The sequence below is a fragment of the Camelus bactrianus genome, chromosome 1 (assembly GCF_048773025.1).
Source record: "Camelus bactrianus isolate YW-2024 breed Bactrian camel chromosome 1, ASM4877302v1, whole genome shotgun sequence".
Classification (NCBI taxonomy): domain Eukaryota; kingdom Metazoa; phylum Chordata; class Mammalia; order Artiodactyla; family Camelidae; genus Camelus; species Camelus bactrianus.
In genome coordinates, this window is record NC_133539.1 from 117,340,127 (window position 1) to 117,366,782 (window position 26,656).

The 26,656-nt window shown below is 38.4% G+C and overlaps 1 protein-coding gene across 1 annotated transcript in view; it reads right to left on the minus strand.

Moving 5' to 3' along the window:
* The window catches only part of KCNH8 (potassium voltage-gated channel subfamily H member 8), a 353,104-nt gene that overhangs the window by 240,815 nt on the left and 85,633 nt on the right, over nucleotides 1-26,656 (minus strand). Inside the window, exon 2 of the mRNA XM_010959592.3 lies at nucleotides 8,898-9,131. Coding sequence (XP_010957894.1) covers nucleotides 8,898-9,131 — 234 coding nt within the window. The remainder of the gene's footprint in view (nucleotides 1-8,897; nucleotides 9,132-26,656) is intronic.

Below are 26,656 nucleotides of genomic sequence, written 5' to 3' on the forward strand. Positions count from 1 at the left end.
ATACCTTGTAATAGCCTATAATGAAAAAGAACATGAAAAGGAATATATATATGTTTATATATAACTGAATCACTATCTGTACACCAGAAACTAACACAACATTGTAAATCAACTATACTTCAATCAAAAATAAATAAAAATAAACACTCTAGAAAAAAAGAGCTAAGAGGAGGTGCAGTCATTTAAGGAGCACCACCAGCCACAAAACTCAGCTGTACATGCTAGTGAAGGGAGCATCAGACAGATGGTCCAGGCATGAATCAGTGAGTACATAAGGCACTAGGGGGACCCTTTCTACCACTATGCCATGAGTTTAGATAAACTCTGCATCACCCATCCATGCAAATGGCAACTTAGAGAAAAAGAAGGAAGAGACACAAAAAATTGGGTTTATATATCTAGTGCCATTATACTTTGTCTAAAGAGATTATTTAAAATATAGCAGTGGCAATGAAGACTTTGTTTTTGAAATATTCCCAAACATTTTACAAAATTTAAGTAATGAAGACAGCAAAATTAGAAATCTCAAAAATACAGTGTCAACAAAACTAGATGACAATGTGTCCCCACAAACCTGAGAATACAGGATGATGAGCAGTACCAACTAAGAGGCTAGATCCTTGAAGGAACAGCAGCTGCAGAGGAAAAAAAAAAGGCAGGAAAGTAGGCTTCTAATAGCCCTAGGAGCTTGGGACCTCATAATCTGTCAACAGGTATCTACTCCCCAAAGAAGAAATTCTCTGCAAGTAGACAATTCCACACACAGACCTGAAAACAACTAAAACCAGCAGAGAGTTCCACAGTCCCTAGTTTGAAGGTGAGTGAAATAAGTTACAGAAAGACAGGATGGTACTGGGGTTGCCTGAGCCTCCAATGCACTCAGAAAATTCAACAGAAATTCTTTATTGGAAATATAGCGCTCACTGAGGTATAGAACTATACTGAGGAGAAACTGCTGGAACCAGAGCCCTGCTTGGTCAAAGCAGGAAAATCAAGGTAAAGAAAGGAAATGTTTCAAATACCAGTGTGAAAGAGGCCCTTGCAAAGAGAGGAGACCTAACTCAAAAAGCAGCAAAGCATAGCTATATGGAGAAGGAATTAAAAAACAAACAAACAAACAAAAAAAAACCCAAAAAAGCACCTTTTGGTAATGACAAAAGCAACCATAGATTTAGGTAAGTTCTCCCAGCACACCTCTATTTCCAATATTCTTAAAGTTGAGAAAAATGCATCTTATTCAAACATGACAACTGAAAAGGATGACAGAGAAGATAAAGAGAACATCTGTCTGGAAATTGACACAATAGTGTAAATTGATTATACTTCAATAAAAAAATACATATATATGCACACAAAAAAGAGAAAAACTATCTGAGTATAGAGATAGAATATAAAGACACACCTCAAATATTTCAGAAGCACACAAAGCCCAAATATTTCAGAATAAGTAAAAAGTAATTAAGAAACATTTACAAACTCCAAAACAACAGCATACATAGTACACTTGATTTAGAAAGATTCAGAAATAATATGACCAGGTGTTAGGTGATGAATTATATCCCTTCAAATTCATATGCTGAAGCCCCAACCCCTATTAGTTCAGAATGTGACTGTTTTTGGAGATGGGGGTCCTTAAAGAGGTTATTAACTTAAAATGAAGTCATAGGGGTGGGCCACCTAATCTAATATGACCGGTGTCCTTCTACAAAGAGGAGATTAGGACAAAGAGACACAAAGGGAGGACCACTTGAAGACACAGAGAGAAGAAGACAGCCATTTACAAGCCAAGGAGTGAGGCTTCAAAGAAACCAATCCTGCCAACACCTTGATTTGGGGCCTCTAGCCCTCAGAATTGTAAGGAAAAATAAATTTCTGTTGTTTAAGTCACCCAGTCTATGGTACTTTGTGATGGCAGCTCTAAGTAAGATATTAGGCAAAAGAATGATAGAAATAATATAAGCTAACTGAGCTCAGGAGCAAATATAAATGAAAGATAAAGAACTCAATACTTACAGAGAAGAAATTCAAGTGTGAATAGATACCACAAAAGTAAAGGAAAGGAAATAAATTGCACAAGGTGAAAAATTGAAAGAGAAAAAAGAAAAGAAATGAAAAAGAGAAAGTGATAGGTATAAGAAAAACAAGCAAAGAAGACCCAACATACATGTAATAGGTGCTTGTGAAGAGGACACTCAAAGCGATAGAACAGAACAATGATGATTAAAAGTCAAGAAAAAATTTGCCAAGTAAAAGGGACTTAAACATAAATACTACAGGGTATACCATATATCAGATGGAAAATTTGACCCCTCTCTATATCAGTAAACTGTGGCCTGCAGGCCAAATCTAGCCCATCTTCTGTTTTTATAAATAAAATATTTATTTGAAGACAGTCACAGCTTTTCACTTACATATTTTCTAGGGTTGCTTTCACACTATAAGAGAGATGGGTACTTGCAACATAGACTGCAGTGTCTGTAGAATATATAATATTTACAAAGAAAAACTTTGCTGACCCAGGTCTATGCCAAGATATATTCCAGTAAAAATGCGGGAGTGAAATAAAATGAAATAAAGAAATGAAATGAAATATGAAATAAAATAAGTTCACCAAACATCCTGGACAAAACACAACATCACTTAATGAACAGCACTTCTAGGGTAAAACAATACTCTATGTCAGTACACAAGAGAATAACACAACTGAGATATGAAAGTAAAGAAAATAAGAATCAAAGGTTTGATTTTCAGCTAAATTGATGTGCAGTTATAAAGCCCACAGTTACATGGTTATTAACATGCAAACGCTCAGGGAAAATGATCCCATGAGCTCTTCCTGGGATGCTTCAGGGAACAAGCTTTGACAACCAAGACATGATTGGAGAAGCTTTAGGATGGAATATATGGCGATCACTAAGCATATTTCACTGTAGCATTAAGATGAAATATCACTTATATGTGGAATCTAAAAAAAAAAAAAAAAAGAAAAGCCAAATGAACTTATTTACAAAACAGAAACAGACTCACAGACATAGAAAACAAACTTACAGTTACCAGTGGGGAAAGGGGGTGGGAAGGGATAAATTGGGAGTTCAGGATTTGCAGATACTAACAGATATATACATAAAATAGATAACAACAAGTTTATACTATATAGCACAGGGAATCATATTCAAAATCTTGTAGTAACCTATGGTGAAAAAGAATATGAAAACAAATATATGTATGTTCATGTATGACTGAAGAATTATGCTATACACCAGAAATTGATAAAACATTGTAAACTGACTATACTTCAATAAAAAAAGGTTAAACGAAGGAGGATAAGAGTGACAAAATACGTGAATTGTCTGCTCTGACAATGTAAACATAACTCTGGAAGACGTGAGAGAGGAACTCAGGGAGACACTCAGGAAAGCAGACCATGCTTGCTGACTGTCTTATAGATATGAACTGATACTGAAAAGACATTAAATTAGCTCATGGAAGGGAAAAGGAAGGAGAAGTATCTCCTAGCTAAGAAGAACACTGCTTATGACAGGAAATGAAGACCAAAATCATCTAAAAGGGGATTATATAAGATTGTTTACTATGTCTGCTAGTCTGTTTCTGTTTTGCAGATGAGCAGATGAGTTAATAGTGCCCCCTTTTTTTTTTTAGATTCCACATATGAGTGCTATCACATGGTGTTTTTTCTGTCTCTTTCTGGCTTACTTCATTCAGAATGATGATCTCTAGGTCCATCCATGTTCCTGCAAATGGCATTATTGTATTCATTTTTATGGCAGAGTAGTATTTCATTGTATAAATATCTCACAACTTCTTTATCCAGTCATCTGTTGATGGACATTTAGGTTGGTTCCCTGTCTTGGTTAATGTAAATAGGGCTGCTATGAACAATGGGATGCATGTATCTTTTTACATTAGACTTCCCTCTGGGTATATACCCAAAAGTGGGATTGCTGGATCACAAGGTAAGTCTATTTTTAGTTTTTTGAGGAATCTTCATACTTGCAGACTTAGTAAACAATCTTATGGTTACTGGGGAAAGGGGATGGGAAGGGATAAATTTGGGAGTTTGAGATTCACAAATGTTAGCCACTATATAAAAAAATAGATTAAAAGAAGTTTCTTCTGTATAGCACAGGGGACTATGTTCAATGTATTGTAATAACCTTTAATGAAAAAAAATGAAAACAAATATATATATGTATATGTATGACTGAGACATTGTGCTGTACACCAGAAACTGACACATTGCAATTGACTGTACTTCAATGAAAAAAAAAGTGGGATTATATAATATAAACAAACATCTCTTGTTTTTTAATCTGTATTTTACTTATTTCCTCCCTGATCTTTATTATTTCCTTCCTTCTGCTGACTTTTGGGCTTTTTGCTCTTCTTTTCCTAATTATTTTAGCTGATGGGTTAGATTGTTTATTTGAGATTATTCTCTTTTTTTGAGGAAGGCCTGTATCGCTATAAACTTCCCTCTTAGCACTGCCTTTGCTGCATCCCATAAATTTTGTGTGGTTGTGTTTTCATTTTCATTTATCTCAAGGTATTTTTTAATTTCAATTTTGATTTCATTGGCCCATTGGCTTTTTTAATAGCATATTGTTTAATCTCCATGCTTTCCTTTTTTTCTCCTTTGTTTCTCTGTAGCTGATTTCTAGTTTCATGGCATTGCAGTCAGTAAAGATGCTTGAGATAATTCCTATCTTCTTAGAATTGTTGAGGCTTCTTTTGTGCCCAAGTACATGATCAATCCTAGAAAATGTTCCATGTGCACTTGAAAAGAATGTATATCCTATTTTTGGGGGGTGTAATGCTCTGAAAATATCTACCAAATCTAATTTTCATCTCACACCAGTCAGAATGGCCATCATTCAAAAATTCACAAATAACAAATGCTGGAGAGGCTGTGGAGAAAAGGGAACCCTCCTACACTGCTGGTGGGAATGTAGTTTGGTGCAGCCACTGTGGAAAATAGTGTGGAGATTCCTCAAAAGACTAGGAATAGACTTACCATATGACCCAGGAATCCTGCTCCTGGGCATATATCCAGAAGGAACCCTACCTCAAAATGACACCTGCACCCCAATGTTCATAGCAGCATTATTTACAATAGCCAAGGCATGGAAACATCCTAAATGTCCAACAGCAGATGAGTGGATAAAGAAGAAATGGTATATTTATACATGGAATACTATTCAGCTGTAAAAAATGACAAAATAATGCAATTTGCAGCAACATAGATGTCCCTGGAGAATGTCATTCTAAGTGAAGTAAGCCAGAAAGAGAAAGAAAAATACCATATGAGATCGCTCATATGTGGAATCTAAAAAAAAAAAGAACATAAATACAAAACATTAACAGACTCACAGACATAGAATACAAACTTGTGGTTGCCAAGGGGGCAGGGGGTGGGAAAGGACAGACTGGGATTTCAAAATTTGTAAATACTGACAAGCATATGCAGAATAGATAAACAAGATTATACTGTATAGCACAGGGAAATATATACAAGATCTTTTGGTAGCTCACGGTGAAAAAGAATGTGACAATGAATATATGTATGTGCATGTATAACTGAAAAATTGTGCTCTACACTGGAATTTGACACAACATTGTAAACTGACTAAAACTCAGTAAAAACATGTAAAAAAAAATCTCACGTAGAAGATAACTTTAAAAAAATAACAAAACTTTCTGAGTAACAACAGTAGTACTTACGAGAGACAAAAATAGCAAAGAAAACAGGTCGCATTCTAGAGGGAAGACACGTGTCCATTGGTAGGGGGTTACCGAGTTGACTGTGATGGAGCCACGTGATATAGTATGAAGCAGCTGTGAGAAAGAATGGGCAACGGCCACCCAGTACATGCTGTTCTACAAGGTCTAGAGCAGTGTGCAAAGCATGCTGTGTGTAAGAAAAGGCGGGAACCACACAGATGGAAGAATTGCTTAAACTAGGGAAAAAAACCATGACAGGATAAACACCAAATTGATAAAATGGTTACCCTTGGTGAGGGCAGCCAAGCAAATGTGTCCGGAACCACCATGGTTAATGCCTTTTGTAGATCAACAGAAGCAGAGGGGACAGCTTTCTGAAAAGGCATCTTAATGATACTAGTTCTGACACAGAAGTAGAACGTGGACAACCTCTAGAGACAGGATAAAAATGAGAACTGCCAACTCCTGAACATACAAGTAAAAACTCTTACTAAGTCTCTACTTTAGACCAAGAAAAGTCTGCAAAGTCTGCTTATCAGTGAAACTAGTTGTCTTCTTAATTACTGCTTAACTTTGAAAAACCTTATTCTTTCTTGGTGCCTTTAATGATTTCCATCCAAAGGGGTCCAAAGTTGCAGGCATCTTTATAAAAAATTGGGCTCAGGAAAGTCTTTGGGGGGCTCACTCCCACCTTCTGCTCCCCATTTCTACTTATCTGGCCTCCAAAGTCTCCCTCCATAGGCCTTGCCACCTAACGTCTCCTCCTTGGCCAAAATAAACCTTTCTCAGAGGTGCCACTTTGTAATATTTTGAGAAGGCTTAAAAAGGAAGAAACACAAATGGATTTGGAGAGGCCTGTACAAGGTGCCTGTCTTAAGAAGGACAAGTCCACAGTCAGCGGATATTTCAGACAAAGCCTCTCCCTTTGCTCCCCGGGTGGCAGTTTTATCACTGCCACATTCTACATTTTGTCACAGTCAGCATTCTCTGTGATCGTCTCTATTTCCTTTCATCTCAGGCCTTCTTTGTAGTGATTGCAGTATAATTAGATAGAGCCAGAATCCTTTTGTTTTATCATATTGGCTACGTAGGCTTTATCTACTGACACTGGGAGGGACACTATGGTCTGAACTGTGTTCCTGGTGCCAAATTGGGATACACTGTTCTCCCCAGAGGAGTGCTCTCCAATACTTCATGACTACTGTGTATCCAAAATCCACATCATCAAGGAATGTCCTCCAAGGACAAATAACTTTCAAAAGGGGACAAAGTTCCCATGTTCAGGCTCCTATAGCTCTGCCTGAAAATGGCCCTAATGCTAACGACTAAATGCAAGAGACAGAGCCAGAGGTGCTGCTCATTATCTACAATGCCCAGGACAACTGCCACAACAAAGAATTACAGGCCCAAAATGTTCATAGTGCTGACGCTGAGGACCTTGAATTAGGGTACAGTTTAAATGTTGCCACAAAAAGACCTAAAAATATAGTGATTCAAACAAGGTAGAACTGGATGTGCCTTTGGCTAAGATGGGAAAGGTGGACCTAAACAACACCCAGGCTCCCTACCTATTGTTGCTCTGCATTCCTCTGCAGTACTGTCCTTGACAAATGGTTGAAGCTGGCTTTCCAGCCTCACCTTTACATTCTGACCCACACCTATGAGTTTACTGGGGCTGTCATAACAAAATACCACAAACTGGGCAGGAAGTGACAGGAATTTATTCTCTTACAATTCTGGAGGCTGGAAGTTGAAGATCAAGGTGAGGCCTCTCTCCCTGGCTTGTAGGCTGCTATCTTCTCGCTGTATTTCCATTACACCTTTCCTTTATGTACAAGTATCCCTGGTGTCTCTTCCTCTTCATACTAGGTCACCAGTCATACTGGATTAAGGCCCCATCTTTATGACCTCATTTAACCTTAATTAGCTCTTTTAAGGCTCTATCTCCAAATACAGTCACATTGGGGGTTAGGGTTTCAATAGATAAAATTTGAAGGGCCACAGTTCAGTCCACAACACCATGGGAAAGGAGAAGAGAAACCGGAGGGCAAACAATTCATTTTTTATGGGTTTGACCCAGAAGTGGCAGAAATAACTCCCTCTAACATATCATTGGCCAGAACTTAGCCACATGCCCAACCTAACTGCGAAGAAGGCTGGGGAATAGATTCTTCAGCTTGGCAGCACGTGCTCGGCTAAAACTCTGGGGGCTGTGTTACTACACAGGAAACTATGAAAGAAAGAGAATTTTAGAAAATGGAAAATGATAGTTTGTCCTCATTTTTTTTTTTTTGATGGAGGTACTGGGGATTGAACCCAGGACCTTGTGCATGCTAACTGTGTGCTCTACCACTGAGCTCTACTCCTCCCCCACCACCTCTGTTCTTATTTTTGATCTAGCATTTCCTCAACATAACGCCTCCTGGACTCACCCCCTCTACCACAGCCCACAGGATAATGATACCTATTCCTACACAGGACTCAAGCACCGCAGAAAACACACCCACCCCCAGATACTTTTTCATTTAGAAGAGAGTCACAAAACTGCAGCCACAAGAAAACACTTAATATTTCCCCAGTCCAGGTAAATTTACTCCCACCCTGAGACACCACGTGTCTCTTAATTTTGTCTCTAGAATTAAAGAGTAGTGAGAAAGGCTTTGTGGTCACGGACCTGGAAGAGAAAATCCCTATGCTGATTACCCTTAAATTAACTTCTTTTTCTGCCAGCGAACACTCAGATCTCTGTCCTTAATGACTGACGCTGAGATGTGGTTCTTAAAGGCATAACGTTTAGAAAACTAACTCTGCACAGAAGCTCATCTGTTAGTATATTAACAACCATCATATGTAATATATTTTAAGAATGACCACAATATAACAGTAATACACTTTATTTTAACATGTATTAGCTCAGTTAATATACTGACATTGAATAATCCTAATTCTAAGGCTAAATTTGCAGGTAGTTTATGCTGCTAACGGCTAAAACAAGGCCATCATCCAAGTCATTCGGGGATCTTCAATAATAGACTGTATTTATGTGAAATATCATTAGGCCTTGATGGGCGTAATGGAGCAATTTCTCCAGTGGGAGTTGAAAGAGGCTGATCTTTCACAACTGTCCAAGGAGCACCAATCAAAGAGAACCAACTCACCGTTCTTCTTATAGAACATAATTTCGCCTTTGAATTCTGTTTTTTCCTCCAGCGACTTTTCTATCTGAAGCATCAGTTGCTCGTTGGTTTCAACTCCAAATAAGAATTTGCAGCTGCAACTCTTCTGCATGACCTCTGTTCGGGCAAATCCAGCAAGTTCACAGAAGCCATCAGAACAGTAGACTATGGGGAAACCCTTAGCCACCTGGGCGTTGGCGAGGATGAAATTACTGTCTGTAGAACAAGAAGAAGAAGACAGTCAACAAGTAAACAAGCATGAGAAATTCTTTGTAAATCAAGAGTTTCGGTAGCAAATGAGGAGCACCTGTGTTTAGCTAAGGTTACCTAAAATGCATGTCCTGATGTGCTCGGGTGGAAAAGAGACACCTCAAAACATAAGATGGCGTTGGCCAGCAGAAGTACGCATTAAGCTCTGACTCTGGCTTGCATTTTGAAACACACCATGGAGGGAACACAGTATCCAGCGATCTGCTTTGAAACACTTACCACCTACCTAGCAGTGAGGTGTGGTGCTTTTGAGCACAGCTTCTGGTTCTTTTCTTGAATCTGCCACTTAACTCACACATTCTAAACCTGTTTCCTTAGGTTTGATTTCCCCCAAAGAAGACTCTGAGACAAGGATTCGAGTGTAAGTAGTTTATTTGGCAGGTGATTCTATGAAGTAAGGAAGTGGGGAGGGAGGAAAGGTAATGGAGGGTGAGGTAGGAAGGGGTTTACAGCGATGGGCAACAGAGGATCGTGGACATGTCTGGGAAGAACACAGCTCAAAATGTTCCCACTGACCAGAGAAAAAGCTGGGGTATTGATCCACCAGTGTCTATATCCCACTGGTTAGGGTCACTTCCAGGTTGTCAGTATGTTGTCACTTTGGTCTACGCACTTGGGCTGAGTACACTCTCCGGAGGTCCCTTGGGCAGCACAATGCTAGAACCCACTGGCGTATAAGGAAATGGTCTGCTTGTGAACTTAAGGCTGAATCAAGGAGATACCGGAGGGGCACTGACATGTATGCTACGAGGGTGATGCTGTTACTTACTTTATAGGTGTGTTGCAGGGATTAATGAGAAATGCATATAAGGTGCTTAGTAAAGTGTCTGGCACAAATAAGTACTCGAAACTTATTATTAAGAATATTATTCACATCTTATGACTATTGCATTAATAACTAAGAATCAGAGGACGAACAAAAATAAGATGATTGTTAAGTGCTTAGAGATAACTCCTGGAGGAGAGCCTGAGAGGCAATATTTGGGGACTGTTCCTGAGGACAGATTTTTTGAGATGAACTTAGAGGGATGTTCACAGGCAAAAAGATGCATATTGGAGATGGGGTATAAGATAAGGCATGTACAAAAGGTGTTGGCGGGCGACTATTAGGTACAGAATGAATTAGAGACCATTATTAAATCACTCATTCATTCACTCATGAAACTAAAGTTGAACACTGTCAGTATAACCAGATAATATTATAGGCTGGGATTTTAAAGATGATAAAAAAATGAATAAAAATGCAAAGAACTACAGCATAAGTTGTTAAATAAAAACAAATCATGATTCAATACAGTATGTTATTGGAAGAATTATCTGTCTGAAAATATATAAACCCATATAAACATATATACACATATATGAAGTATTTATGTACACCTTAAACCAAGTGGAATAAATTCCTAGTAACTGTAGATGTCTTAAGATAGGGCAACTACGGGCAAAGAAGATAGGAACACTTATTTTTGCCATATTCCTACTATATCCTTTGAATTTTATACCATATGCTTTATGTATTGCTTATTCAAAACTAGTATGTTTAAAAGAGGTTTGCAGCAGCATCATATCTTTATGCCATGAGAAAAAAGGAATTCCAGCTACTTCTCGGTGGCTGGCAGGAAAGCACTGAAGATCTGATCCATGGGCTTTCCCATCTCTTTTTAAACATCTGTTACATGTTTCCATAGTCTATTGTCAGCTGGCAAAACCATATCCACTCTACTCAGTTTTGCTCCAATCAGCTCCAAAGCCCAGAGCACAAATCCTATTGCTAACATCCGAATCCTGCCTGGGCTGGGCTGACCCTTCTCTGTGCCCCAGTCACCCTCTCCCTGGGCAGAGAAACCAGAGCTTAAGACCCACACTGGGAAGCCTTCAGTGGCAGATTGCTTGGAGGCCATGAGAGTGAATTAAATTTTCCAAGACTAATGGTTAATTCTCTCACACTTTGCAGAAGCATCTATTGATGGTGTACTATGTGTTGGACTTTGTTCCAGGTGCAGAGGCAAAAAAAAAAAAAAAAAAAAAAAGATATCTTAGATGCAGTCCCTGCTCTTAAAGATCAGTTGTGAACCTACAGGAGTTCCCAGCGAGGTCCAGAGTGGGGCGCCCTTCTACTGAGGTGGCCATGGTCTTAGTCTCACCAACTCCATTCAGCTCTGGGTCCCATTCTAACCCTAATGTCTCTTCCTCCTGCCATTCTAAGAGTTTGCTTAGAAAATATAAATGCATAGTATTGGCAAAGTATACAAACATCCTGAAAGAGCCTTTAAAAAATATATATATTTTATTTATTTGTTACTGTATTATTTAATTATTTTGTTCTGGTGGGGGTGAGGGGAGGTAATTAGGTTTATGTGTTTTTGGAGGAGGTACTGGAGAATGAACCCAGGACCTTGTGCACGCTAAGCATGCGCTCTGCCACTTGAGCTGTACCCTCCCCTCTCCCTCAAAAGAGCTTTTAATGTGTTTTCAGAAGCCATTTTTCAGCCGACCACTGACATGTTTGTTGACTTTGTACTATATGCCAGGTGACACGGTTCTACCATATGGCAGGTCCCAGGGTGAGGGGGCAGGAGGTGAATAAGGTATAAGTCTCTAGCTTTAGGATATTACCGCTTAACGAAAGACATGCATGAATGTCAGTAACATTAAGACACAGCAGATGATAAGTCCCAAATCAGTGGTACACAGATAGTAAGTACCACTGGAGCGGAGAAATCGGAGATCCTGGGCTGCAAAAAGGATTAGCTACGAATAAGGCAAAAATTTTGTAACAAAAGTCCTGGAAGGTCAGAGCAGATGCCCAGATGGAGTAGGCTCAGAGGACGAATGGAGAAAAAGGAGTTGCAAACAGAGAATAAACGACATCACATCTTGCCCTGAAGTCCAGTTTCCTAATATTTAAGTAGCTACAATAGTTCTATTAGTATTTATCTGGTATACCTTTTCTCCTCTTTGCACTTTCAACCCCCTTGTAAGGACTTGTATTTTATAGTTGTGTCTTGCACGTGGCATGTACTTAAGTTTTTAAAAAGTACAGTATGAAGATACATCCATCAGCCTGAGATAAATATATTGACTTTTATTATGATTACTATATTATACTGTTTTGTTTTTGTTTTTTTACCAACTCAGTGTATGCTTTCTCTTCCCTGTTTTGTCACTTTGCCTTCTCCGTTTTCAGAAAGTAGGAAACATAACATACCTTAAAAAAGATTTAATAGCAGTATGTAAAAACAACACTAAACACCAGTGGAGCACTTATCTAGTGAAAACCCCCATGTACACGATACTGATTGTATTTCCCTCTTTCCTCAAAGAAAAAGCCCATAACTTGAATTCTTTAATAATTACCCCGAATTTATAGTCTTCACCGCTTATACATGTATCTTCATGCAACATGCTGCCTGTCTTTTTTTCCTGATTCTTATAGCACAGATTATAGCATTTCATTCTACATATTTTTCAGTGACTTGCTTCTTTTATTAATTTCCTTAGCATCTTTATAATTGTTTATGGACATAAGAAAAGAGCCATCTCTCAGAGCTACAATAAGTTTCTAACAAAAGCCGCTGAAGGATTCCCCAAATTGCCCTAACTGTGTGTTTCCAAGAAGGATTATCCTGTGTTTGGGGTAGTTAATTCTTCCTGCAAATACTCTGCAAAAAAAAAAAAAAAAAAAAAAAAAAAAAAGAAGCAAAAAAAAAGTTATGTGTTTGGCCTTTTCTGTTTATACTTAGCACTTGTCCTTGATATGTAAATCGCATTTCAATTCCAAAGAGAATTGAGTGGCTGTCAGAGTCCCCGCAAAACTTAGTGTACTAGAGACAGGAATAGCCCTTCTGTTTGGGGAAGAGTAGCTCCTCCTATCCAGCTATCTCCTCAGAAACAGATGCTTTTTTTGAACACCAGTCCTGGAATCCCCAAAGAAGAAACCTGACATTTACCTTAGGAGGATGTAAAACAAAGCCACTGCCATAGTGATTACACACCTACCATGGGTATATCCCTATTGATGCATATGCTAAGGGTATTTAACCTTCTAAAGAATCAATTATGCATACGTGATATGCATCGAAATGCCACACAGCTTTTCCCTGCTTGTTTCTAGGTCATCCTTTTGTGTAAATTCAGTTTCGAAGTGCCAGTAAACCGTAGGATCTAAATGTGTTTACATTTTAGATGGTTGATTGTTTCTCTCGATACTTCCTGGATCCTCAGAGGGGGATCTCAGGGCTGGTAGAGACCCGGGTCATTTGCTCCAACTCCCCACTGGGAAGTACACTTTCCCATTCAAACGGAGAAGTACTATTCATTGTTGACTTCCATGTACACAGGGAATGGAGGTTGAAAAAGGAAAGATATAGAAAGAAAAGAAAAAAGGAAAAAAAAAAGAGAAGACAAACATTGATTCACTACTAACTCCTTTCATCCTTATACTTGGCCCATCTTTCAGATGAGAAGACTGAGACCTGGAGAAGTTGAGTTTCCAGTCCAAGATCCAACGCTAGGGATTAAACCCCATCTATGCAATAGACAACATTTGCTACATCGTGCATTCTTTCAGGAAAGAAGTGACTTGTTCTCTACTTCCAGCACAAATGGGTTAATTCCAGAAAAATATTTTTACCCCTTCAGTCTACAAAAAGCTCAAAGTCACAGATTTTTTCCTATAGAGATCATTTATTAAAAGTTCATTGATGACATCTCTTAAAACAGTCTGGGTCTCTCAGCGACTTCTATGTCACTTCCTCATTTCCTCCAGAAAGTCAGTACTTCAAAAATACAAGAATAACTTTCTGGGCTCCAAAATATTTCACACAGGTCCATTCCAGAGTCCCGCAGGAGGCAAAGCAATGGAGTTGCTATCGGTTTCTGACTTCCTCATGCCCTTTTAATGTAAATCACAGTACTTCTAAAATATCCCCATTGAAATATCTTTCTACTGGCTGAGGCCAATAAATGTGTATTCCAAGAAGCCTGAAGGCATAGATCTAAGCTCGCTATTGTTTTTAAATCTCATGGTTAACTTAAAAATCCATCAGAATTTTGCCTTCTACTGAGCTGGCTGCGTACTTATGCTCCTTTGGGTGTTTTTATTTTGTTTTAATATGGACCTGTCAAGTTTTTAATTCAGTTGAAATTTCAGGAAGATAGACTGTTTGTGTTCTATGACCCCGTGCACACCATTTAGTACACCTCTACATCGCCTAGGTTAGAGAACAGGCCTGGAGGTAGAACAATGCACGCTCAAGAGGACTGGGGCAGATGCAGTCACTCCTCCCCACCACACCCAGTACCTAAAGACAGCCATCTCAGCACCCAGTCTAAGAACTCCCCGTGGGGCAGACCCCAGGAGCCAGTCACCAATGGAAACACTGACGGATACTAACTTGGCATCAAAGAGAAGCCTGTTTCCCTCTGGCTCTTTCCGCCAAAAAACACAGACATTGAGACTTGGATGGTCCAAATCTTTACTTCTGACAAGTGCCTCTGACCTCAGTTCTCCTACCAAATCCTGTGTTGTGCAAGCAAGCCCTCAAAGGAACAAACTCTGCTGAAAACACAGATAGGCACATTTGAATCTTGCAGCCTTCATTTCCTTGCAGAGGGGAAGAAACAAACATGAAATTTTCATTTTCTTTTAATGAGTTGCCCCCAAGCTTTCTGAAGTGCATTTACATACAGGCCCAGCAAAGACAACATCTGTAACACCCCTCGTGCTGTCAGTCACAGCCCCTTTAGAGACTGCTTTACCCAGGCACATAGAGTATGAATATCTAAGACTTTTAAATATTTAAATGATCTTTGCACTTTATATTGATTTCAGGGAGCTTAACTGTATCATTTCCAAGCACGGTGGCATCTTTATTTGATTAATGGTACTGGCCGCAAGCTAAAGTTCTCAGTCTGCCCTCTGCCAAAATTTAGAAGGCTGCTTGGAATTGAGGACATTTCTAACCTCATTTTAAGATGCAGATGGAAAATTTGCAAAGAGGGATTCTCACCGTCAGTACAATTTACATATCATCTAGTAGCGCACTTCAAATGGTCATATTGCTGGCTTTCGTCATTCATTTATGGTTTGATTTTTAAAATACTGTATAAATGATCAGTTCAGACAAAGATTAGAAGAGAACTCTGTAACAAAGCAAAAGTCCAAGCTGGAAGCCTAGTGCTAAAGTCGTAGTAGACAGCAGGAAATAGTATGAGACTATCTTGCTCTTCACTATATACAACAGCCAAGACATGGAAACAACCTAAATGTCCATTGACAGATGACTGGATAAAGGAGCTGTGGTATATTTATACAATGGAATGTTACTCAGCCATAAAAAAGAATAAAATAATGCCATTTGCAGCAACATGGATGGACCTGGAGATCGTCATTCTAAATGAAGTAAGCCAGAAAGAGAAGGAAAAATAACATATATCATTTATATATGCAATCTAAAAAAAAAAAAAAAAAAGACTAACTTATTTACAAAACAGAAACAAACTCATAGGCATAGAGAACAAACTTATGGTTACCAAGGGGGGAAACAGGGTGAGAGGTGATAAATTGGGAGTTTGAGATTTGCAAATACTGACAGGCATATGTAAAATAGATAAACAAGTTTATACTGTAGAGCACAGGGAACTATACTCAATATCTTGTAGTAGCTTACGGTGGAAAAGAATATGAAAACTTATATATGTATATTCATATATGACTGAAGAATTGTGCTGTACGCCAGAAATTGACACAACATTGTAAATTGACTGTATTTCAATTAAATAAATAAATAAATAAATAAAATCCATCAACCCTCAGAATATTCGAAAATTAAAAAGAGAAAAAAGAATATCTTGCTCTCAAGTCCAGTATCAAGTAAACACAGAGACACATTGAAACAGATGGGCTTTACCACCTCGCCACTGAGGCTAGCAACATCCTCCTCACCGGGAGCTTCTTAGAAATAGACAGTCTTAAACCTCAGCGCAGACCCCTGAATGAGAATCTTTATTTTAATAAGATTTACATGCACATTTGATAAGCTCCTTTAGAACATCACTGGAAAGATCTGGAAGAACCTAGCCACAGGAAATGACCAAGGGAGGGCATCTGTGTGGCTGAGGACAAAAAAGGAAAGGAGACTGATTTTCATTATAAGCCCTTTTTAACATTTGAATTGTGTACCAAATGCATGTAATTATCTATTCAAAAACATCTTAGAAGGTATTTAACCATTCACTTGAATGGCTAAATAAAAATAACTTGGTATGCTGTACACCAGAAACTTACACAACATTATAAATCAACTATACTTCAATTTAAAAAATTTTAAAAATGGATAGTAATCTTGATGAAGTAAAAAGAACCCAGATGAATAAATGTTTAAAATTCCAATCAACAAAGATAAAAGCTCATTAAGACGGTGGAGGAGGGGATAAATTAGAGGAGTTTGGGATTAATAGATAGAAACTGCTATATATAAAATAGATAAACAGCAAGGACCTACTGTAGAGCACAGGGAACTATATTCAATATCTTGTAGTAACCTATAATGGAAAAGAATCTGAAAAAGAATAAAAAAAAATACATATAACTGAATCACTTTTCTGTACATCTGAAACTAACACAACATTGTAAATCAACTATACTTCAGTAAAAAATGTAAATTAAAAAAAGCTCATTAAGACAAATTTAAAGCAAGTTTAGTATACTCTTCATTATAATTTGGTATTAGCAAATTTTGCAAATTCCATTTTTCAGCTGTGTGCACGTCAACAGTGAGTTGTACTATTTCCTTTCAGGTGTTATTATCTCTTAGAATTCAGTAAATGAGTTTAATTTCTAAACAGAATGATTTTTCATTAAGACAGGAGGATAGGATTAATCAAAAATTAAACAAATGGGAGAGAAACCAGAAAATCTCAAAGGCAATAATAATAAAATATGTTCGATATTTTTAACCCACAATTGATTCTCTACAAATATGTTTGAAATAATATGAAACTGTGCCCCAGTCTTCTTTGGCTCTTGGCATATAAGATTAAGTCTCTTAGGCAAAAATGGTCTTCCACACAGTCTGTTTACTTTCTTAAAAATTAGTAGTATTATCTGTACTCTGCCATGGGATGTGTGCTCCCAGGGACAGGGGCGGGGGGCTTGGTTTGTTGTGTTCATTAACGGAATCACAACTTCTGGAACAGTGCTTGGCACGTAGTAGGTGCTCAACAGATATGTATTAAGCAAATAAATGAAATACACTTGTAACCTACTCATCTCCATTAAAGCACACCAGATGAGGGCATTTTAAAAAGCTGAATCTATTGTTTAATTGTTTAACAGGAAATCACTGAGACCTAGCACCTTTGCTTTAAAAATAAAATCAGAACCACTCTGAACAGTCCATGTCATGCTCATAGTTTTCATCCTGACATGTTCCTTTTAGTACAGTCTTTGGTAAGCAGAAACACAAACTTTTGTTTTATATTAGGAAGCCAATTAGGCGAAAACAGAAAGCTAAATAATGCTAAACAAAGCCCTTTCTCCAAAATATGCGATGAGGATATTACGAGGCTCTTTCACTCAGTAGAGAAGACTACCGTGTGCACATGCGTTCAGCATTTTGGAATCATTAGGGACTCTTTTGGGGTCATTAAGGGGCTACTGTGAAATTTTCCAACCCAGGATGCTGCATTTTAGCCGCTACCCAAGTGAAGGCAGGCTCCCCTGTTCTGAACAGTACCTAGAGACAAGAACTCGGTATGATGTAAACACTTCTGCATTTGTATATCCATTCTCCCCACATTTTCATTTTTATGATTTCTGTCCCTTCCAACCTCTCCTTCTTCAAATCAAATATGAACCGTAGGTGAGCTTCCTGCGAGGGTCAAGTTTTTTTTCTTGCTTTTGCAAAGAACAGGGGAGGAGAGAGCACAATGTTTGCTATACTTTCTCCCTTTTCAAATATACACAATCGGATGATATAAAAATCCCAGCTCCCTTGACTCAGAAGAACTGTAAGGGGGAGAGAGAGAGGTGGAAACTGACAAGGAAGGGGTGAGCTCCTTGGTAATCGTGGGGCCTGGATTTCCTAGCACAATTCTCTTTTTTCGGGGGCCGGGGGAGGGGGAAGCACCATTCTTCTTTAGTGTAATTTTATTCTCTTAAAAAAATGACCAAATATGTAGCTAACTGTGGTTTAAATTTTACACCTCAGTAAAACTTTTCTTAGGGGTTTATTTAAAGACAAAGTAAGACCATAAGACAGTATTTTTGTTCTAAAAGACATAGTTATTTCTTTTGGCATTGTACTGAGCCTCTGAAAGGCAGATTAAATGGAACCTCGCAAATGAAACCAGCCGTATTCTATGAATACCCAGATTCCCAGAATATTTCATTTAACTTCTCCCCCGATTCTCCTCCAGCACAACCTAGAGTTCGCTTGCAATTATGTTTAATTCAGAGACTATTTCCTTTTAATTTCACACCAAGTAGAACAGGCTCTTAACTTCAAACATATATGAAGATTTGAACAACAACAACAACAACAAAAGGCGGGGGGATTAATTTAGCAGAGACAAATTAGTGTGCCCAGCGCCCTAGAGAGGGGTGACTTTCCCCTCTCTGGTCAAGCTCTGTTTGTATTCTGTGGAAGCTAATGCCATTCAAATGTTTCTCATGATTTGGGTAGCGTTTTCCAGAACCTCATCTGTCCCCTGCACAGTGTGCTCTGCTTCACAGTCCTCACGTTAGATTAAACAGGAAAGATGAGTGCTTTTACAAGAAAGAATTGTGAGTTCGGTAGCAGGAAACACAAGAGCAAACTAATTTGATGGTTATAGATAGTCCACAGCTGTAATCTTTGTGTTTGTACTGTCGTGTCTCTGGAATAATGCAGAGAGCGTGCAAAACTTTAATTAAGGTGATACCTGCAGGTCTCTGGGAATTTGTGCTAGAGATGGAGACCAGGGGAAAAGAAGGAGGTAATAATGGAGAAACAAGCCAACACAGGCGAGTGCTGAGTCCGCATTAGGAATCTGAGATGCCTAGGAAGGAGGCAGCCAAATAAATGAGACAGAAATAAAGAAGGTGATAGGTGTCTTTATTAAGCAGCTATGACATGCCAGGGGCGGAGGGCAGCATTTAGCATTCCAGCTCTCACAAGAGCATCTGATGCTGTGATTGTAGATGAAGGGGCTTTGGCTCAGAACGGCTGAATAACCTAACGATGTAAGTTGAAATATCCTCAGAGCCACCGTATTCCTGATCTCAGTGGATGACAAGAAGGGAAGGAGAGCTGGGATCTGCACAGGGACATCACCAAGCCCACTGTTCCCCAGAGTGCAGCCCCCATCCACCTCGTCCACTGCAATCTCCCAGGTTGCTTATTAAGGCTGCAGTGTCTCAGGGCTCACCCCAGGTTGATGAAAATTACAATCTCAGGGATGGGAACCCTTGGACCTTCATTTCAATCAAAATCACTAGATGATATAGTTCCCCTCCCCCAGATTGAGACCTTCTGCCCCAACGGAAGGAGGTTTAGATTATATACCTCAGCCCCATGTTGGCAAGGGGGTAGATGAGTATATATTCAATCTGTAAGGTTTGGGAGAATTCTGTTCTAAATACTAACTCCTTTGATTTTTATGATTTCCTACCATCCTAAAGAGACTTTTCATAATAAGCTCAGAAGCTCAAAGTTTGGGGACGATTACACAGGTCAGTATCTAACCTGATGCCCCATCCATAATCCTTCAGGCCCTCCTTGCCATATTCCATCTTGTGGTTGCATAAATACATAGTTGTGGGGACCTCATTCTTTCACCAACCAGCGAGACCAGAGCTGGGACTGTGAAGCCACTAAACCATCTCACATGCGGGCTTAACTGCTGCCCTTGGTCTTATTACCTGGGACAATCTTTGCAAAGAAACCCATGTCTATCACTCTCCTGTTTTAAATTCTTTAAAGGCTTTCCAGTGCAACTGGAATGAAACTCAAACGCCTCTACCATGGCCTGTGGTACCTTGACTAAGATTTCACTTTCTCCCTTCCTGGCACCTGATACTTAAGAATGGCTTCTTCCCGGGTCTTTTCATCCCCAAGGTTTTGTCTGTGCAGTTTCTTCTCCCTGGGTTTCATCTTTCAGGTCTCAGACCAAATGTCCACTTTCCAGAGGGTCCTTCCCTGATTGTGTTATCTAAGTAAGTTACCCCCCACCCCGTGTTTTTCTCTCATGATAGCCTCTTTTTTCCCCTTAAGACTGAGTATTGCAATTTGTAATGACATTTCAACATGTTAATTTATGATCTGTTAACCACTCACACCCAAGCCCCCTATACACGGAACTGTCAACAAATGCTGAATTCTATCAGCAAATGGTCTGTCACTGTATACCACATCATCAAGCACACTATGTGGGGGGGTGTTTTTTTCTAACTAAATATTATCTCTCACACACACACACACACACACACACACTTTCCCATTTTCCTGAGTGAATGCAGTCAGTATGTCTCAGTTATGTTGACGGAGCACCACGGTAGCCACTAACCTGCAATCTAGAGAAAGCTCATTTCATTTGATGATTAGATTTTAGGTTGAACACCTTTTAGACTTAAGTCATGAGTAGGTATAAATATGAAATAAGACATATCTGGTGAACATTTTATAATTGGGATGAACACTGGTCTACATAGCAGATCGCTTAGAATTGGGTTCTGGCTCTCTGAATGATAAGCTGTGTGATCGTGCCCAAGCCACCTGCCTTCTCCGGGTCTTACTCATCTTACATGGAAAGTGAGGGAGTTGATTACATGATTTCCAAGGTCCTTTCCAGCTCAGACACACGGTAATTCAGGGAGTTATTAAAAAGTGACTAGAACTTAATGACTGCAATGAATGATGTAAAGGCACTGCATACAATTTTAAGCTTATGAATAAAAGAGAGGAAGGGAGGAGGGAAGGAAGGAAGAAGAGAAAAAGGACAAAAGATAGAAGGAAAAAGAGCTTGAATATTAGAGGCAGAAGGAGCATCTTCAAACAACATGGAATGTCTCAAACTCTAAAATACTTCTGCAGATTCGGGACAGGGTTGGCATGAGAGATGGCAGCACACGCTTCGAACCACAGCCAGATTCTGTCTCTTTTTACCTGGGGAAGAGGGCAAGCTGGCTAACTTCTCTGAACTGTGGTGTGTTCCTCTTGTAAGACAGGAGGTGATTATTCCTTCACATAAAACACCTAATGCAATGCTTAGAATTTAAAGATGCTGCTTGATAAATTATAACTTTAATATTTCCACAGTTATCATTTCTAGTATTTCTCTCTCTGGGACTCAACACTCAGATCAGTTAAAAACTGTAGAAAGGTTTTTTATTCAGGAAACTAATTTGTATTGTATTCTAATTATACAGGTAGATTCATCACTCATTCCGCAAATGGAAGGAAGGAAGGGAGTGAGGAAGGAAGAAAGGAAGGAAGGAAAGAAAGAGATGTGATTCAGATAGTGACAAATGCTCAAAGAATAAATTGTAATTTAAATTAGCATAATCGGGAAAATCTTCTGTGATAAAGTTAACATTTGAGGAAAGACCCAAGGGAAATGAGGAACGATCCATGCAGATACGCATAGAAAGTACTGGTGACCCCTGAACAACATGGGTTTGGATGTGCAGGTCCACTTATACGTGGATTATTTTTCAGTAAATAGGTACTATGGTACTGCGTGATCTGAGGTTGGCTGAATCCAGAGATGCGGAACCTGCAGGTACAGAGGACCTACTTAAAAGTTATATGAGGTTTTTCTACTGCCGGAGAGTTGGTACCTCTAACCCCTCTGTTGCTCACGGGTGAACTGCATCTCCAGGCAGAGGCAAGAACAAGCTCAAAGGCGCTGAGGTGGGAGCCTGCTGGGTGTGCTTGTGGAAGAGCAGGGACAGCCAGTGGGGCTGGAACACAGTGAACAAAGGGAACTTTGGTGGAGATGAGGTCACAGAGGTGGTGTGGGGGAACCTTCCAGATCATTCAAGGATGGTAAGGACTCGAGGTTTTACTCTGAGAGCAATGAGATGATCCTGGGGGGTTTCAAGTCTGCAATGAAAGGTCCACACTGGCTGTTTTGTTTAGAATAGCAGGTAGGAGCCATCCTGGTTAGACAAGTTAGAGGCTATCCTAATAGTCCATTTAAAAAGGAGATGATCTGGACCAGGATGGTAGCAATGGAGGTGATGGGAAATGGTCAGATGTGAGGCATCATCATCAGAAGGAGAGGCTGAAGGGGTTTGCCAGTGGATTTGATCACAGCAAGAGAGGAAAAACGAATCAAAGAATGATGCCAATGACTGTGTTAGACTAGAAGGGGAGAGGTGCATTTTATGAGATAAAAAAAAAAAAACAACTCTGCAGATTTGAGGTGTTTCAAGAGATTGGTATTTATACAATGTTTCAGAGGCTTATTAAGCATCCAAGAAGAGAAGTCAAGTAGGTAGTTGAATAAATGAGTCTGAAGGTTAAATACAACATCTATGCTGAAGATGAAAATGAGGACTTAACGGAATTAGATCATTGAGGGAGTGAGTTTAACCAGAGCAAAGATGAAGTCTAAGGGCTGAGTCCAGGAGACTTTAGAGGCTGGAAAAATCAGGTAGAAGACATCAGATGAGAGTGGCCAGTAAGTTAGGAGGAGCACCAAGGAGGTCATGAAACCAGACAAAACAAATCACGTTTCCAGGTCAATACTAAGTATATTTCATATTGTAAATGTGATTTGCAGGATTTATTTTTAAATCAATATAATCATATTCTGAGTCAGAGGACACTGGGAGAGATGTGCGTGGTGACACCGCAGGCGCTGTAGTTAAAAGAATGACCATAAAGTTACCGCATGGCTTCCCCGTGCCCTTCCCTGCTTTGGGAAGGTATAGATGTATGGGATGGGTGGTAAGAGAAGGTTCTAGATCAATCAATGAGTCTTTGAGGCAAAAGTCTAATTACTCTGAGTTCAAATGAACTTACTTTTATTATAAATGCATGCTTTCATTATCCAATTAATGTAGCCATATGACAAAGCCTTAGGAAACCAGAGAAGAAATAAAAATATTTCCCATTATTCTAAGTTTCTCAGCTACTGGTAATAATTTTAAACTAGTTTTTAAAACTTTTTATTTTAAATCATTCATAAGTAATCATGTAATTGTGAAACTGATTTTTTTTTTCACTTGTAATTGTGTGGCCAGGTTAATAAGATCTGTTCAATTAGATATTTGGATCAGTTTATAGGTTTCCAGGAGGATATTTTAGTTTTTATTAAAAGAGAGATATGAGAAAACAAATGCTCTCACCATCCAGGCCATTGTGCCCTTCTACCTTCTCTTTCCCCTCATTCCTACCTTGGGATTTAGTTGTGGTGTCTAGAGCTATGGCAGTCATTCTGTGGCCCTGAGGTGGCATGTTTGAATATGGCAGAACTAAAGGATGGAAAAATCCTGGAATTTTTATGACACCTTTGAATAGCAGAACTAATGTCAGTATTTACACTGGAAGTAATTTTTAATAGGTATGTACTGATTTCCATTTTAAAGAATTTAATTAGTAGTTGATGTACAATATTTCATGTTACAGGTGTACAATATAGTGAGTTACAATTTTTAAAGGTTATACTCCATTTGTAGTTATTATAAAATATTAACTACGTTCTGTTTGTTGCACAATATATCCTTGCAGCTTATTTTACACATAACTGTTTGTCCCTCTGAGTCCTCTACCCCTATATTACCCCTTCCCTCTTCCCACTGGTAACCACTAGTTTGTTCTCTATCTCTGTGAGTCTGCTTCTTTTTTGTTGTATTCACTAGTTTGTTGTATTTTTTAGATTCCACATACAAGTGATATCATGCAATATTTGTCTTTCTCTGTCTGACTTATTTCACTTAGCATAATCCCCTCCAAGTCCATCCATGTTGTTACAAATGATAACATTTCATTCTTTTTTATGGCTGAGTAGTCTTCCACTGTGTATATATACCACATCTTCTACACTGATTCATCTGTTGATGAACACTTGCTAATATTTTGTTGACAACTTCTACATGTAAATTCATCAAGGATATTGGCCTGTGATTTTCTCTACTTGTGGCATCCTTCTCTGGTTGTGGTATCAGGGGAACACTGGCCTTATGAAATGAATTTGGAAGAGTTCCTTTCTCTTCTGTTTTTTGGAAGAGTTTGAGAAGGGCTGGTATTAACTCTTCTTTGAATGTTTGGTAGATTTCATCAGTGAAGAGTTCTGGTCCTGGACTTTTGTTCTTGGAGAGGTTTTTGATTACCAATTCAATCTGCTTACTAGTCATCATTCTGTTTCATAATGATTCAGTCTTGGTAGGCTGGATGTTTCTAGGAATTTATCCATTTCTCTCAGGTTGTCCAGTTTGCTGCCGTATGAGTGTTCATAGCAGTCTCCCATGCTCCTTTGTATTTCTGTGGTATCACATGTAACATCTCTTTCATTTCTGATATTATTTATTTAAGTTCTCTCTCTCTTTCTTGGTAGGTCTGGTTAAAGACATGTCAATTTAGGCTGTCTTTTCAAATAGTCAGTTCTTAGTTTTAAGAATCTCCTTTTTAGTTTCATTTATTTGTGCTCTGGTAATTGTTATGTCCTTCCTTCTACTAACTTTGGGCTTCATTTGTTCTTTTTCTTAGTTCCTAGAGGTGTTAAGTTAGGTTATTTGAGATTTTTCTTGTTTCATGAAATAGGCATTTATTGTTATGAACTTCCCTTTTAGAACTGCCTTTGTTGCATCTCACAAATATTGGTATATTTCCATTTCCATTTGTCTCAAGGTGTTTTTAAATTTGTCTTGATTTCTTCTTTGACCCATTGGTTATTCATAAGCATATTCTTTAATATCCATGTATTTGTGAATTTTCCAGTTTTCTTCATGTAATTAATTACTAGTTTCATGCCATTGTGGTCAGAAAAGATGCTTGACATGATTTCAATCCTGAATATATTTTAAAATCGACTTTGTGGCCTAACATGTGATCTGTCCTAGAAAATGTTCCACGTGCACTTGGGAAGAATGTATATTCTATTTTTTTTTTTTTTTTGGATGGAATGTTCTGTTTATGTGTTTACGTTGGTCCATTTGATCTAACATGTTATTTAAGGTGGATGTCTCCTTATTGATTTTCAGCTGGATGATCCATCCATCAATGTAAGAGGGATATTAAAGTCCTCTAGTATTATTGTATTGCTGTCTATTTCTCCATTTAGGTTTGTTAATATTTGCTTTATATACATAGGTGCTTTTATGTTGGGTGCATAAATATTTACAAATGTTATATTCTCTTGTTGGACTGACCCCTTTATCACAATGAAATGCCTACCTTTGTCTGTCATTATACTCTTTTTTTAAAGTCTATTTTGTCTGATATAAGTATAGTTGCCCCAGCTTTCTTTTGGTTTCCATTTGCCTGGAATAACTTTTCCATTCCTTTACTTTCAGTCTGTGTGTCCTTACATCTGAAATGAGTCTCTTTTAGGGAGCATGTAGATGGGTCTTATCTTTTTAATCCATTCAGCCACTGTCTGTCTTTTGACTGAAGAACTTAGTTCAGCACAAAATATATTGCCAGATCTTTTATCAAGTAGGAAAAATAAAGTCCAATTTGTTCAAACCTCTGATATTTGGGTTTTCTTATATTTGAAGCTAAAACGATTCCTAACTGAAACATACATTATCATGAATATTTCCCCAATCATTTCTGTTTTAATAACTATAATTTGAATGGAGACATAATACCCATTGTAGCAAAAGTTAATTAGCTAATCCTCCATTCTGATAATTACATACGTTTGAGGGGGGGGGAACTTTCTAGATCTGCTCCTTAAAAGTTTTTGGTGATAATAAAAATTAAAGTTAGTATTTTGGAATACATCTTCTGGAATAAAAAAAAAAAAGACTAAGATACCCTGCTCCCATCTACTGCTTAGACACTTATTGATATCAAATGACCTTAAATATCTGTATCAAATTCCATAATTTCCAACAAAAGTCCATTGAAGGAAAGACCTAAGATGTGTCTCTTATGATATAAATGTATGCTATAAAGTAGCATCACCCTAAACACTGTTTTTTGCTCTGTTTTATATTAACTAGAATTTTAGAGACGAGGAGGTTAGGTAATCAGTTCCTCTGCCCTTGTAAAGCTCTTCCTCATTTGCGTTATTCATCCATAATTGGAAAGCAAGACGCATTTGCTCAGCATGTCTTTATATAATCACAAAAGAGTTGCTACTTTTCACAATTAAGAAATTCTCAGAAAGGGGTGCAAATGTCTGCAAAAACAAAGACTTGGAGTAATCTCTACTTCTCTGGGGTTTTTTCCCCTCCTTTTTCAATTTGTTTTATGGTTTCCAGTCACTGTCTTCTCCGTCTAGAGACAGCACAATTGTACCACTTCACATATTTGCAG